At 35.9% G+C, this 14,721-nt stretch overlaps 1 protein-coding gene across 1 annotated transcript in view; it reads left to right on the top strand.

Moving 5' to 3' along the window:
• Window positions 1-194: 194 nt before the first annotated feature.
• LOC104075246 (nucleosome-remodeling factor subunit BPTF-like) overlaps window positions 195-14,721 on the top strand; it is a gene marked incomplete at its 3' end in the record, with an annotated part of 42,619 nt that continues 28,092 nt past the window's right edge. Inside the window, exons 1-2 of the mRNA XM_009575679.1 lie at window positions 195-301; window positions 12,585-13,407. Of these exons, the coding sequence (XP_009573974.1) occupies window positions 226-301; window positions 12,585-13,407 (899 nt within the window). The remainder of the gene's footprint in view (window positions 302-12,584; window positions 13,408-14,721) is intronic.

The raw sequence follows: 14,721 nt of genomic DNA, 5'->3' as shown, positions 1-14,721 counted from the left end.
GGCGGAGGAGGCAGCTGCAACAGCCAAGGCAGGGCTGCCTCGTCCAGGAGGAGCATCAGCAAAGTGGTGTACGATGATCATGAGAGTGAAGAGGAGGAGGAGAGCATGGTGTCCGAGGAGGAAGAGGAGGGAGACCCCGAGGATAACCAGGACTCCGAGGAGGAAGATGAGGAGGAGATAATGGAGGAGGAGGAGGACGACGACGACTCTGACTACCCTGAAGAGATGGAGGATGAAGACGATGCCAGTTATTGCACTGAGAGCAGCTTCAGGAGCCACAGCACCTACAGCAGCACCCCAGGTAGAGAGTCAGTGGGATGAACTAAAACAAGTCGAGGGCACCCCACATGCTCCCTCTAGGTTTGCAAATACAGTCTGCACGCATTCTTCCTCCCCTGCGTGTATGTAAGGGATGCCTGCAAGCACTCACAGGGAGAGAGGGGTATGCAAATTAACGACTGGCAACCCCACGGATGCAGGGAACATTAGAAGATGCTTACAAACACATGCACTGAGAGGAGGGAGGGAGGGAGGGCAGTACATGCTGTAACAAGGGGATGCTTTGCGAATATGCATGGAGATTCTGGGGACTGCAGAAATGCATGATACACCAGAACATGTTGCAAACAAGTCAAAAGTGTATGGAGCATTCACTTAATATTTAAAAACAAGGGAAACGAGATGAATGCCTTGCAAAGAAGTCCTTTCAAATATATACAGGAAAGGATGGCTTGTGCTTGCAAATATAACTTGATGTTAAAAGGAAAGGAAGCACATGCAACTTGAAGTGGCCTAAAAAAAACCCAAGCGTAAACACTGAAAATTTTCAGGCTCCTGAAATCAGAGGTAGAACTGGATCCAGCGTTTACTGGCTTTAAGACAAAACTAGCTTTCCAAGGAGGGAAATGAGGTGCATTGTTCAAAATGGAGATTGCATTGTTATAGTTTGGGGAAAAGTGCACAGGGCCTCATTGCAAGGGTGTAAACCTAGTTTTAGTTAAACACAAAGATTAAAAGGTGGAGGTTGAGTCAAAAGTCTTCGTTTTAAATACTGTATTTATCTTAAGGTATGGCAACCTTTAAAACTCATGTTGGGGTTAAAACTCGTTAAACATCATTGTGATTTTTTTTTTCCCTTTAACCTCTAGTGGCAAATTTGGGATCAAATTTTTAAGGCCTGTACTTCTGTTTGTCCTTAATTAGTTCATTAGCCATGTGGGTTGCAAGCTTCAAAAATTCTTTTATCTAAACTTAAGCACTTTGGATTTATTTGAATTCATTCCAGAATGGAGTTCAAGCTTAGGGTATTATTTTTTTTTTTTTTAAGTCTCTGAACCAGGAGAGTAGTTAAACTTAGGGATAACCTAGGAGTGTTTCTGAGTTGGGCTGCAGGATAACAAACACTGCTGTTGTACAAGTATTTGGCCAGTTTGGAAGGGAGGAGGAACAGGTTGTTGGTGTAAAGGCATTGCATCTTAATTAAAAAAGGAGTGTAGTTTTGAGTAGTTAGCTGATGACTTTTTAAAAGGGGGAAGTACTGGCGACTAAATATGTCATTTGTTTTTATTTTGGTGAGTTAATGGTATCAGCTCACTATGTGACTTCATAATAGTCCTTTAAAAAAACTCTGTATGTCTGTCTATATATATATATTTTTTAATCTATATCCATATGCTCAGGAACCTAAATGAATCAAAATAAGTACATACATTACTAAATGGATTTAATTTAGAGATAATTTTTGAAGGTGTTAGTTTACCTGTTGCAGGGGTGTCCTGCAATCAAATTGAAATTTTTTGAATATTTATTACTTTAAAGATTGAGGTCTGGCTTCACAGAAGAAAAAAACTAAAGTACTGTCTTGACTTTTAACTCTTCATTTTCTGCTTAGTTGTGGTAACTTTAATTTTTATTACTTTTTTGGGGGGTGCTTTTGTCAGGGAAAGAATATTTTTATGATTTTAATTGGCGAGGTCGGGCAAATATTTTTTTACTTGAGCATCCAGGTTTAAAACGATTTCTACAGAGTATGGGTGTATTCAATTTTTGAAATGTACTTAAGTGTTCTGGCAAATCACAAGATACCTCTGTGTGCATTGTTGTGCAAGCGTAGACAGGTTTTATGTGGTATTTAGGTGTATCAGAAACCATTTTGATAATTTATGTTTATTTCTCACTTGGTCAGGGTAGCTTCAGTTATCTTTTTAAAGATAAGTTTAAGTGTAAGCATTTTCATCCTTATGTGTCTTTTTTTTATGCTGTTTCATAGTTAAAACATCTACGTTGTTATTTTGGCAATTTACTGGCAGTTCTCATTAGTTCAGTATTTGCCTAAAGGTCTTCGTCCCTCCTTCCCTCTCTCGCAGACATGCTCTTGCCCTTCTGCAAAGAAAGTACAAACTTTTCATTCGATCAGCTCAGTCTGTGTCTTGTTTCTGCTGAACAACTATCTACGTTGTGAGCACTGCTACACAGTGATGGCACTGGTTGAAATCTTAGTCTTATCATAATCCAGGAAGAGATACTTGACATTAGAACAGCATTAATAGGCAAGGAAAAGATTCACCTAACCTCAGTATCTCTTTATCTGACAGCAGCCAGTGCAGAGAATAGTGTTCAGAATAGGGCAAGCATAACAGTGATATGTCTTCAGAGTTCCTTCATGGGCTCCACTGCTCTTTGACTCAGGTGCAAGCTGAGCCAGAATTGGTCTTTAGCTATGTTTAGATAAGGTTTTTTTTTTCTTTCATATATTTGTCTTCAAACCAGATGAATTGTAATATACAGTGACAAAGTTCCTGTGGTTAACTGGAGGGCTTGAAGGAGTGTGTTCTCCATTGTTTTAAACTGGCCCCTGACAGAATCGTGCGGTGCCCGCTAGGTTTTTTCTACTAGAAGAGACGATGAACGATCGTTCTCTACTTAATCTTCTCTCAGTCACGTGCAGCCTGAATTACTGCCACTTTCACGATGTAGTCTTAGGGGCTGAAGAGTTTTATTTTTTGAGAGCAGGGTATTGAAAAATTGCAATCCCAATCAAACTTTCCTACCAACCAAGATTTTTCATGTAAATCACATCCCATTTAAATGGGTGACAGACTTTTTACAGTTTTTCAAACTTACATTGAACAATGAATTAAAAGATCACAGTGCAATGTCTTTAGCCAAGAAGGGCTCAATTTTTGTGCTCTGCTGGGAAGTTTACGATATATCTTGAACTTGGATGTAGGAGTACTTTTTTACTGTATTATTATTAAAGTATTTAAAGAAGCAAAACCATAGGAATGGTAAAATGCCTTTGATATAACGCTTAGTAATGGTACAGTAAAGGCTTATTGTGTGAATGCTATGACATTTATCATTGCTTTTTTTTCTGCTGGACAGACTTCATGAAGGGATGGTGTGTGTGTGTGTAATGTCCCTTCTCTCTTATCCCTTTGTATCCGCAGAAGGTAGATGTACTTTTAGGATAGGTGTCCTATGTATCTTGTATCACTGAACAGTTTTGCCATTACCTGTCCACTGTAAGTTCCACTTTAGGCTTGTCACAATTGCATTATAGAGATCAAGTATTTTGCATATGTTGCAGAATATAAAAGAAGGATTTAATTAAGATGCCTATAAGTTCTTCATTTTTTCTGTTTCTTGATTTTCTTCGTCAAAAACTTGGAAAACTAGCTTTAGGAAGAGCTACACATCTACATTTTGGCTGAGATGATTATCAGTCTATCTAACAAGTAAATGCACAACAGTGGAGTTGTGAGGCAAAAGATTTATCTTAAAATACGTAAAATTTTTAGATGGATTTTGCTAGTCTGACCATTTACAGTGATTGACCATCACTTCTGTTAACCAGTTACTTCACCAGTGTGCTTTTATCTTCAGAGTGAAGGAGTTTAACTGGAAATGAGGTGCTGCATTTTGTGTGTCTCTAGTAATTTTATATCTTAACACGTTTTCATGGTCTTGAACAATTGTTTAAGTGGAGACATTGGGATAACAACAGTAAGATATGCAGCTTCTTTTGTCTGTCATGTGAGAAGATTTACCAGCCTCCCAAACATCTTACCTAGGGTACCCTGTTCTCTAAATGAAATCTGGCATGCTCTTATTTTACCATTTAGTAATCTGAACTTTGATTTGTACTCTAGAGGAACTATCACTAGTTCATCATGCCAGTCATGAAAAATGTAGAAGACAAGTCCTAGCAAAGAAATTGTGTAGAAGGCCAAACGAGTAAATCTGTGGCTGATTCTGTTGTATTGACATGCAAATATGCAGTTTATCTGAAGAGAGTGTTTGTCACTTCGTCATCTTTCTAAAAAGCTCTGTGCGCAAATACCATACCATTATCAAAGTAGGTATGTTGTAAAAGGTAGAATAATTTGGTGTACTGCAGATGAGTTTATTGTGCAAACTTTTTTTGTAGGTCTGCAGTAAAATTCCATAGCTGATCATTGTATCACATAGATCTGGTATAAGGTGAATAAATGTGCGTTTTACTATATTGGGGCCGGCTCTCAGGGCTCACTAACTTCTGAAATTAGTTACAACTTATCCTGAGTGTGTTCCAACTAAGAAATTGTCTGTCAGAATGTTCCTGAAAATGTTAGTGCTACTTATTCTTTTTTTTTTTTTTTTCCCTGGGTTCTAGGCACAAAAGCGCTGTTACTCTGAGTACTTCTCAGAATGACAATGTGAGATGTCATCTGCTACTTGCCTTGTATTAGTTATCCAAATGTTAAAATGATGCCTTAGAATATAGGGGGTTTGTATTCCTGGCTCCTACTGAGGGTGTACTGATGGCCATAATGTTGAGAAATTAAATTCTTCATGTAAAATCAGTAGAGAACCCCAGTTTGATTTAGAAGTGTACTACTGACAGATGTACAAACTGAAAAAATAAGCAGCCAAAAGATTCGAAGTTTTAAACCAGTTTTTAAAGAACGTAAAGACCTAGTTTTGTACAATGCAAGGCAGTAGTCAAATTTAACTTAGGAGCACATGTTGAGAATTTCTGCAGTATGAGTCCTCTCAGGAAGATGCTCTCAGGATCTAGTCTAGTAACTGGTTATTTTTTCCTTTGTGCTTCAACTTCCAAAGCTTTTGTGGTGCTTGTCTCTTATTTTTAATGTCAGTTTAGATTTTAAGTTTAATCTGGTTTGTGGTTGGGTTTTTTTTTTTTTCCCAGGCAAAAGAAAGAAATTTGAGTTAGGTACGATTGTCGCAGAGCAATATTCAAATTGGAGCTGCACTTACAAGTAGTTACAAATGCATCTTATTCTTTCAGAAAATTTTTCTGGAAGAAATTATTTGATTTGTGAATACTAGAAACGTTGATTGTCATGTTGGCATTTTTAAAAGGGAGAAAAGTGTTTTGTGTAACACAAAGTCTTTAATTTTGGCCTATCCCAAGAAAAAGATCTAGATTTTTCTATTTTGGTACTGCTTTTCATAATATATTCTTATTTTATGTTAAACTGATTCATTTTACTTCTTTTCCTTCTTTGGTGTAAGCTCAGCAAATGCTCTTCCAAGAGGATGACTGTTAATTAAGGAACCAGTTTGGATATTGCTGTGACAAACATGTAGCTATATCTAGTTTATGCATTCTGCTGTGAAAGAAAAGAAAAGAATTTTTCATCAACTGTTTTCAGTTTTCTCAGGGATACGTATCAAGAACTTGTGTGTTACCGTACAATCTCATTTGAAACTTGCCTGGTGCAAAGTAGTAATATGGGACAGCAAATGTCTGATTCTTGTATGTTCATTAAAACCAAACAAAAATAGGATAGTCTTAATGAGTTTAGGAGGGTAGTGAAAAGCCAAAATTTACAGGAGGAAGGAAAACATAGGAGAGGATATCTTCTCTAAGCAGTACTCGTGCTTCCAGGACATCATATAACTGCCAATTGGTCTTTATGTTGAGAAGTTTCTGTAGTGACTCATGATCTGGAAAACAAAACCAACTCAGTTCTGTTTTACTAAAGATGGACTTTTAATGTAAGAGTAGTGTAGTTTGACTTGACTTGTGGAAATTCAAGCCAAAAATTAATCTCTTATTGGGGGCAAATTGAAAGTCTTTTCACTTGCTGGGGTCAATTTTGTGGAGTGTGCCTGTGGTGGGTTTGTTCTATACTCCCCCCCGCCCTCCTGTGACAGATTACTGAAGTATCTGAAACTCGTCGGTCTGTCTTTTCTCTCCCCTATCCTCTATCAAGTTTATCCTCTCACTGCAACTGTGAACAGGAACTCTAAGCTGGAGTCTTGGTGCCCAAGTGCTGAGAAATTATGAGGAAGGGAAAGTTTTTAAAGAGAAATGAGACCCATTGTGAGCTTTCTAATCAAGAAATGCTGGAACCAGTGTTTATTTTTTAGGTCTTACTGGTGCAGCTACCACTCTCCCTGTTTAAACAAGACTGGTTCTGGCAGAATATTTGTTACGTAGGACCTCCATCCACCAGTCCATTACTGGAAGTACGTTGCGCTGAAAGGCTGTGTTTACTAGTACTGTACATCTGGAGTGAAGGGATATGTAACGTAAATGAGTCAAGGCAAAACTCGATTTTTGTTAGGCTACGTGCGTATGGTAAATGGAATACAACTAAAGCATAAAGAGCATGAAAGTCGTATTTAGTCATGGTACAACCTTTCTGTATGTTGGACACTGATGTAAATAGCTCATTCAAATACTCTGTTTTAAAACTGTCTACATAAACCAGAAGATATGTTAAAGGTGATTAAAGTATTTTTAAGTTCCATATCCTCCTGTGATAAAGAGTTAAAGAATAGATGTGACTTTCCCTTTTCTTCTTTCAATATGTGAATGGAAATGGAGACAAACTTTTTGGTCCTTTTAAACCCCACTTCATTTCTAAATTTTGAAAGGGTCAGCATTTGAATCAAACAGGTTGAATAGATGAAAATTAAAAAAAAATAATAAAGCAAGGGTTTGGTTTTTTTAAAGTGCTTCAGTAAATTCTGGTTTTGGGTGCTCAGCCTGTAACTTCAGTTCAGTAACATCATTTTATTTCAAATATCATTAGTGTGTTTTGCTTAAATATTTGTAATATAAATTATTTTAATAGAATTTGGTAAGTGTAGACTATAATTATCAATATCTATAATTAAATGTGCCATGTGAATAAAATTGTTTACTCTTTAATCTTAATTACAGGCAGCTCTTCAACTAGAGAATTCAAAATAGGGAGAGGCAACCATTGCAGACTACTTCATCACTTTTGGAGACAACTAGTGAAGGAATGTGATTTAAAAGAAGCATATGCTAGATAGAAGTATAATGCTGAGACTCTCAAGATGATCTGGATCCTGTAAATAGTCCAGTCGTGGCAGCAGGAGGCTGTTGGCACATCAATTTATCCTTCCAAATAAAGCTATGGAATTTGTATGCGTAGAAGTGGACATTTTCTCTCTCTGTACTGGCTCAAACTTGAAGGTGGAATTTGATTCAGGGATTTGGTTAATATGCAGAAACTATCTTAGAAGTATACAATTTACATGTAATAAAACTTGAGTCCATTTTGGGAAACTTCAGTGTGAGTACATTGACTTTCTCTAATTGAGAGTAGATACATCTAGATTCAGTTTAAAGTCTAGTCAGTCAGGTGGTGGTGGTGCTTAAAGGAGAAGTGACTTCTGATAGTACACTTGCTCTGGAATCCTCTTGATGTTTTTTGTTTTAGACAAAGTAGTACATACTGCATTTTCTATTTAAAACAAAAAAACCTGCTGCTACAAGAAGAGATTTCCACAAGTGGGAAATTATTCAGGGCAAATCATAAAAATGATTTATCCGAAGTTATTTAAACTATACCAAGATAAATTGAAAAATATTAATCGTGGTAGGTGATGTAGTAATACAAAGTTAAGAAAAGAGAGCAACAGTGTAATTCTGTTGACTGCTCAGTGTGGTCATTGCACTGAATTTGTTGTACTATTTCACTTCCATATATTATTTTAAATACATATTAATGTAATGCACATATGTAGTGTCCCAAATCAAAATAAATGTTTGTTATTGTGTAGTCATCAATTGTATAGTCTACACAAGTTTACACTTCTCTCTTAAATATTTAGATTGAGGTCATTGATTATTTTTTAATCAATTTAATTAAATTTCAATTAACACTTTTTCTCACGGATAGTACTCAAAATTCTCTGTGGAGGGCAAAATCCATGAGAAATGACAACAAGTCGGGGGGGGAAAGGTGTTATCAAATCCTAGAATCTTTAAAATAATTAAAAGTAAAATAAAATAATTTGAACATACAAATGTTTGAAGAGACCAAAGTTTTTTGGTTTGGTGGTTTTTTTTTTTTAATCTGCCAGTGAATGTCAAATTCAAGCGTTGGACAATTTGCCTTGTGGAAAAGAGAAGATTTTCCTTGAAAGTGAAGAGCTTGAAAAGTTGGATATGTTTATTGTAGGAAAACTTTTCAAAATTTGCAGGGGTTTTTTTGTGTATATGAAGAACAGTTGGGTAAACATGAACTGTGATCTTCAAAAACCTTCACAGAAGCTGAAACTGCTTCTAAGTTGTGTGAGCTGTATGGGATGTCAGAACACTGCAGATAATTAGCAATGAAGAAATTGTTATTATCAGAATTGCAAACAAGCCTAGAGTCCTTATTTGGAGTTCAAAACTGCCTTTCTTCAGCTGTCTGAACTAGTGGCAAGGGAGGGGGTTATCCACCCAACCAGTAGAAAACAAAAAATTTCAGCTCAAAACAGACACTATAGCATAGCACTTTGACATCATTATATCATATTCCATTGGCCTACACTTTTAATTTAAGTTCAACAGCCACTTAGAATGCTTCAAGATTTATGAGCGCCTTGGCAGAGAATGTCCATCTTTTTCACTGGAGATTAGACTGCTTGGTTTTGTTGGTTTGGGTTTTTTGGGTGTTTTTTTGTGTTGTTTTTTAAAGGTATCTGGAACGTTTCTTGAGTTTGCAGTTTATGCATCAAACAGTAATATGTTTAAGCACAAATTGTTTGGAATTTCTGAATTTCCAAATCACACTCTGTGATTCTTCAAAGTTCTATCCTTCAAGTTCTGTTCAGGCTAGGCACAGCAAATATCAATAACAAATAGAAAGTGAAATTGGAAAGAAAAAACAAACAACGTAGAAAGATTTGAAATACTGTGCCAGCAAGCCATTCAAGAAAAATATGTCTGGGTACCGTTTCTTTCTGAAATATTCTGTGTCTTCGAATACGTTCCTTTTTTAGCTCTGGAAACCAGATTATATGCAGTGCAGAATTGTTCAAAGCAGTTCAGTGTCCGAAAAGAGAAATGATTTGAGCTCTTGAGATGTGGTGTGTGATTTACAGTATGGATTGGGAGTGTTGAGTGGTATGATATAATAACTGTGCTGCATACCATGAGGCATAACACAGAGTAGTGGACAAATGAAGCATGTGTTTTATAACACAGTATGTTTTTCCTTATTGTCTAAACTTAGTTTTACAATTACTTTTGAAATTTCTGTGCTTTATACCAAAGCAAACATGAAAATATGTAAATTGATTTAAATAGAAGATTAAGAGTGGTGTGAATAATGCAACTACACGGTTACATTGTACTTGCACCAAAGTAGAATTCTTTATTATGGTATTGTGACATACTTTGTGTCCTGATAACACATTTATTCTAGACCTCTAATTGTACCAGTAGCTTCCTTTTTAAGATGAAGTGTTAGAGAACTTTTTTAACTTTTTCAGAAAATACTAGGAGTGCCTTGTTTCAAGGTTCTTTTTTTGCTTCTCCTGTTAGTTTGATGTAACAAATATACCAGTGTTTATCTCTTGTGAAAGAGACATCAACAAAGATGGTATATGGGGAGTCTGGGTTTTTTCAGTGAAGAATAAAAATAATGCATAGGACAATTATAATTTTGTTCTCAGAGTGGAAAATCTCAACAAATGAGAGGAAATAAGGAGTCTTTGCTTCTTTCAGCCGTGTTCCTTCATTCTAGTTTATCTTTGCCTGAAATTACTGCGGGGGTTTGTCACTCCTGATTAATTTAGGTAAACCAGGGTTATCGTTCTTGCTGCTTTCTTTCTTGAAGGTCTGTTTCTTTTATGGCTTTACTGTGTGACAGACACTTTTTTCTGCTACAATTGCGAACACTGAAAAGAATCCCAGTTTATAGTTCTGCCAGCTTTTTGTGATATTTGGACCATTAGTGATTTCAGAATATCTGTTCTGCATTGTTGTTGTCTTGCATGACCACCTACTAGGACTGATCCTACACCGTCTTGCAATATTGAAGGAAGCTTCAGGACCCTAAAGTAATTTAATCTCTGCACGTGTCTGTGTTTTCCTTCAGGGTCTTTCAATGAAACCGACTCTGGTTTATGCATATGTGATTTTGGATCATGATGATAGAAAAGTTGGGTTTAATCTAGATATTCCTTGCTGTAAGAACACTTGCTTTGTGCCTGGCTGTGAAACTCCGGTGTTTTTGTGTGTTTGCCATGATTAAACATTTTCCACTGATTTGTGCAGAAGCATATTGGAAGACAGTCATACAAGCATTCTTTCATTTTCCACAGTCAGAACTCAAACTTAACTAAACTTGGAAATTTATTTTTATACGCAGATGATGTTGACCCATTACTTCTGTAATGGAAACATCTGGCAATTCATCTTCTATATTGTTTCAGAGTGTCTAATTTGTTGCATAAGATTTCATTCTTTAAAATTTGAGAGGGAGAGATACATCTAGTGTCATGTTGCCGTACTAGCTCAATGATTGATTTATTTTTCTTCTGGAATCATTTGGCAAACTGTCTACTACGCATCAAGATGTTTCTTAAAGGTAGCTTTTCTTTTTGGTAACTTTTTTTTTTCCCCTTTTCGATGTGGTGAAGTTCTAATGATAGTTCTCAGATTCAGCAGAATCTGTTTTTGTGTATCTGCCTGCTTTAGCAGGTCTTTCACTCCCACCCCATTAGACTTATTTCCTGTATTTATGGGAGTATTGGAGGGAGTAGGGTGGCTTAAACAAATGCCACAGACAACCATTTCCTCTTAATGGTAACATCCAAGATGACTGGAACTTACTTAATCTCTTAATTTTTGAACCAAGTTGGGGGGGGAGGGGCTGTTATTCACAGAATTTGATTGAGAAATTATTCATGTGAAGTTTAAAATTCCAGAATAGTGGTTGTGTCACTCTTCAGTCTCAGATCACACAATGCGTAATATATGTCACTTTTTATTAAAGTGTGCATATGAAATTGCTGTTATGGACAGCTTCATTTTTCCTTTGGATTTTCTCTGTGAATAAAATGCATTCTGCCAACCACTCCTCTGTGTAGAATTGATAATTATGAAATTTAGTTGTTGACCAGAATCTTAATATGCTTACCAGAGGACCTAAAAACAGTTTTCATCTCGGTTCTTGGTTTTTAACCAAAGTGATGGTTTTATGATTAGTTTATGAGATTGTCTAAACTTGATTAAGGTGTTGTTTTTTTTTTAATAAAGGAAGTAGGTTTAATGAGTGCATCATAATACTTTAACTGATAGCTGCAAAATAGTTGCATGTAGCTGGATACTTTTTCCTTATTTTGATAGAAGACTGAAATATTTCATCTGTCTAGTAGTGCCACATACAGAAACTTTCCTCTTTTGTTTTTCCTTCTGCTTGGCATCAAGGATAGTGGAATTAAAGGGAAGAAAGTGTAGAATCTCATCTGAATTAGCATCTGAGACTGAATTAATTATGCTCAGTGTCTTTTCTTTTAGGTAGTGAAACAGCTGTTCAGATTAGCTTTTTGTTAGGCTTTGTCCTTCCATAATTCTACCTCCTTCTCATTCTGTGGTTCTCTCTCCTGTTATATTGAAGCATGGGGGTGGTCGTTTTGTTTTGTTTTGCGTTTTTGTTTGTTTGTTTGGTTTTAATTGGGAGTTCCTGAAGCATTTTCATAAAACATCACATTTAACTTTTGTTTCTGGCTTGTAGGTATCCAGGAGAAATATTCTAGTTAGAAAGCAGTGGACAAAGTGATTTAGGTTCTCTGTTGTATTTTAATTTGGTTGAAATTGATGTCTGAAGACATCTGCTTGAAATGGTCTTTCCTGTACGCTGTTGCTGGATAGGAGAATAGCCTGCAATATTTTAATACAAAATATCTGCTGTTTGAAGCTTGATTCTTCAAGTTTAAAGTTAAAATTCCAAGCAGAAATGATAAACTAGTCATGCTGAATGAAAATGAGAAAATTTTCTAAATTAATATTTTGGCTAAGGGAAATGTCTTTCTTTTTAACTAGTTTAAACAATTGAAATTCTAGACATTTTAAAGATTCGGTAGATGTATATTGTACGGGAAATGCAACTTCTCTAAGTGTCTAAAGCAAAACTTCAGATATCTTTTGTATTTTATTTTCATACTGTTGATTAAAGTATAAGATTATTAGCTGAATTATCACATTTATGTAACTGTGAAGATGTGAATCCTTAATTAGAAAGTTTGACACAGTCGTTGATGATGGGTCTTTAAACATGTTGACCTATGAATGGCAAAATTCTTATTGTTGTTTTTTATTCCAGGTAGGAGAAGACAAAGAGTGCATCGTCCTCGTTCTCCGATATTGGAAGAAAAAGATATCCCACCCTTGGAGTTTCCTAAATCCTCAGAGGACTTAATGGTGCCTAGTGAGCATATAATGAATGTTATTGCCATCTATGAGGTACTAAGGAACTTTGGCACTGTTTTACGCCTCTCTCCTTTTCGTTTTGAGGACTTCTGTGCTGCTCTGGTAAGTCAAGAGCAGTGCACACTTATGGCAGAGATGCATATAGTGCTTTTAAAAGCAGTTTTACGTGAAGAAGACACTTCAAATACTACCTTTGGACCTGCTGACCTCAAAGATAGCGTTAATTCCACTTTGTATTTCATAGATGGAATGACGTGGCCAGAGGTTCTGCGGGTATATTGTGAGAGTGACAAGGAATACCATCATGTTCTTCCTTACCAAGAGACAGAGGACTATCCTTATGGACCAGTAGAGAATAAAATCAAAGTTCTGCAGTTCTTAGTGGATCAGTTTCTTACAACAAACATTGCACGTGAAGAGTTAATGTCAGAAGGTGTTATTCAGTATGATGATCATTGTAGGGTGTGTCACAAACTTGGGGATTTGCTTTGCTGTGAAACTTGTTCAGCTGTGTACCATTTGGAGTGTGTGAAACCACCTCTTGAAGAGGTACCGGAAGATGAATGGCAGTGCGAGGTCTGCGTAGCACATAAGGTGCCTGGAGTAACTGACTGTGTTGCTGAAATCCAAAAGAATAAACCATACATTCGACATGAACCTATTGGATATGACAGGCATAGACGAAAATATTGGTTCCTGAACAGAAGAATCATTATGTAAGTAAACTAATCATTTAGTATTTTCTGAACACTAATATTGTATTGAATGTATTTTTAATATATCCTGTAAGTTGCTGTTGCCATCTTAAAAATGTTCTTTCTTTAGGTAAGACCATTGCTTGCTGTTTTGTAAGTGGATTTCTAAAGACCGTGTAATTAATCCATCAATTTTCTCCAAAATATTCTCGAAATCTATATATAGAAAGGGGGAAAAAATCAGGGCGTCTGGCTTAATTTTAATGTGCCTAAAACACATGAAAGTGGGGAAGAGAAAGGGAATTTTAATGAGAACTCTCCAGTTTCTTGTAAAAGTTACTGAAAAGTAGTTTAACTGTCTTTGTGATCACATGGTGTATAGGACAGTTTTGGTATACTATCACCTGCTTAGATAGTATTTGGCGGTTAGATACTGGTACTGGTTTGATGATCTGCCTTTGAAGCTAAGACTTTCAGAGGCACTCGAAGGTATTCACCATATCTATTAACTAGAAATGCAGAAAATGATGTATGTGAACACTTGTATAGGTGTAAACAAAGTCAAAATAGCAAGAAAAGCCTGTCTTCAAGCGATCTACTTTGTATGTTTAACACAATTTCCTGTTACTGGTTGGTCTTGAGATACTAATGTATCTCAAAACATTAATAATTATCAAACCCTTGTTAGTGAGGGCGTTGTGCCCTGGTTTTTTTACCTGAAAAGTTGATTCTGAAATTATAAAAATACTTCTACATTTTTCACAGGAAAATAGCTAAAGACTATATGAGACTTATAAAAGTCGCTTATAAAAGACTGTTCTTATGTAATCGTTCTCATAATGGAGGAAAAATAGTTTTTAAGTGAAATCAATGGTATTGTTAATTTAGGAAAAATAAAGACATCTTACTAGATTTCTTGAAATAGAATTTTCCATTCAGTATTATGGAGAAAATAAGCCACAGCTGGATACCTTAACAGAACTTCATATTACAGTGAATGTTAAGATATTAGCCAGTGTCTTTAAAAGGGATTGTGAGGACTGTTGATGGCGTTGTATCTTGTAAACAAGACACTTCCAAGGATTCATTTTAGTCCTTTAAAACATAGTGCCCTTTTTCTAATGTATTGTTAGCTGATGCTTTAAGTATTAATTATCACAGTTCTTTGTTTCCTGTGTTCTTCTTTCACACTTGTAAAAAAAGACTCCACGTTTAATCATTTTTAGTTTCTCCGGGTTATAAATGCCACAGTAGTGTCAAGTAATCTTTTAAAAGATGCAGGGAATCTTTTATACTTTTTTTTTTTAAATACTCTATGTTTATACTCAATCACAT

The sequence above is a fragment of the Fulmarus glacialis genome, unplaced genomic scaffold, assembly GCF_000690835.1.
Source record: "Fulmarus glacialis isolate BGI_N327 unplaced genomic scaffold, ASM69083v1 scaffold16334, whole genome shotgun sequence".
NCBI classification, from domain to species: domain Eukaryota; kingdom Metazoa; phylum Chordata; class Aves; order Procellariiformes; family Procellariidae; genus Fulmarus; species Fulmarus glacialis.
Note: the sequence above shows the minus strand (reverse complement) of the source record. Positions and strands in the feature narration are given on the sequence as shown.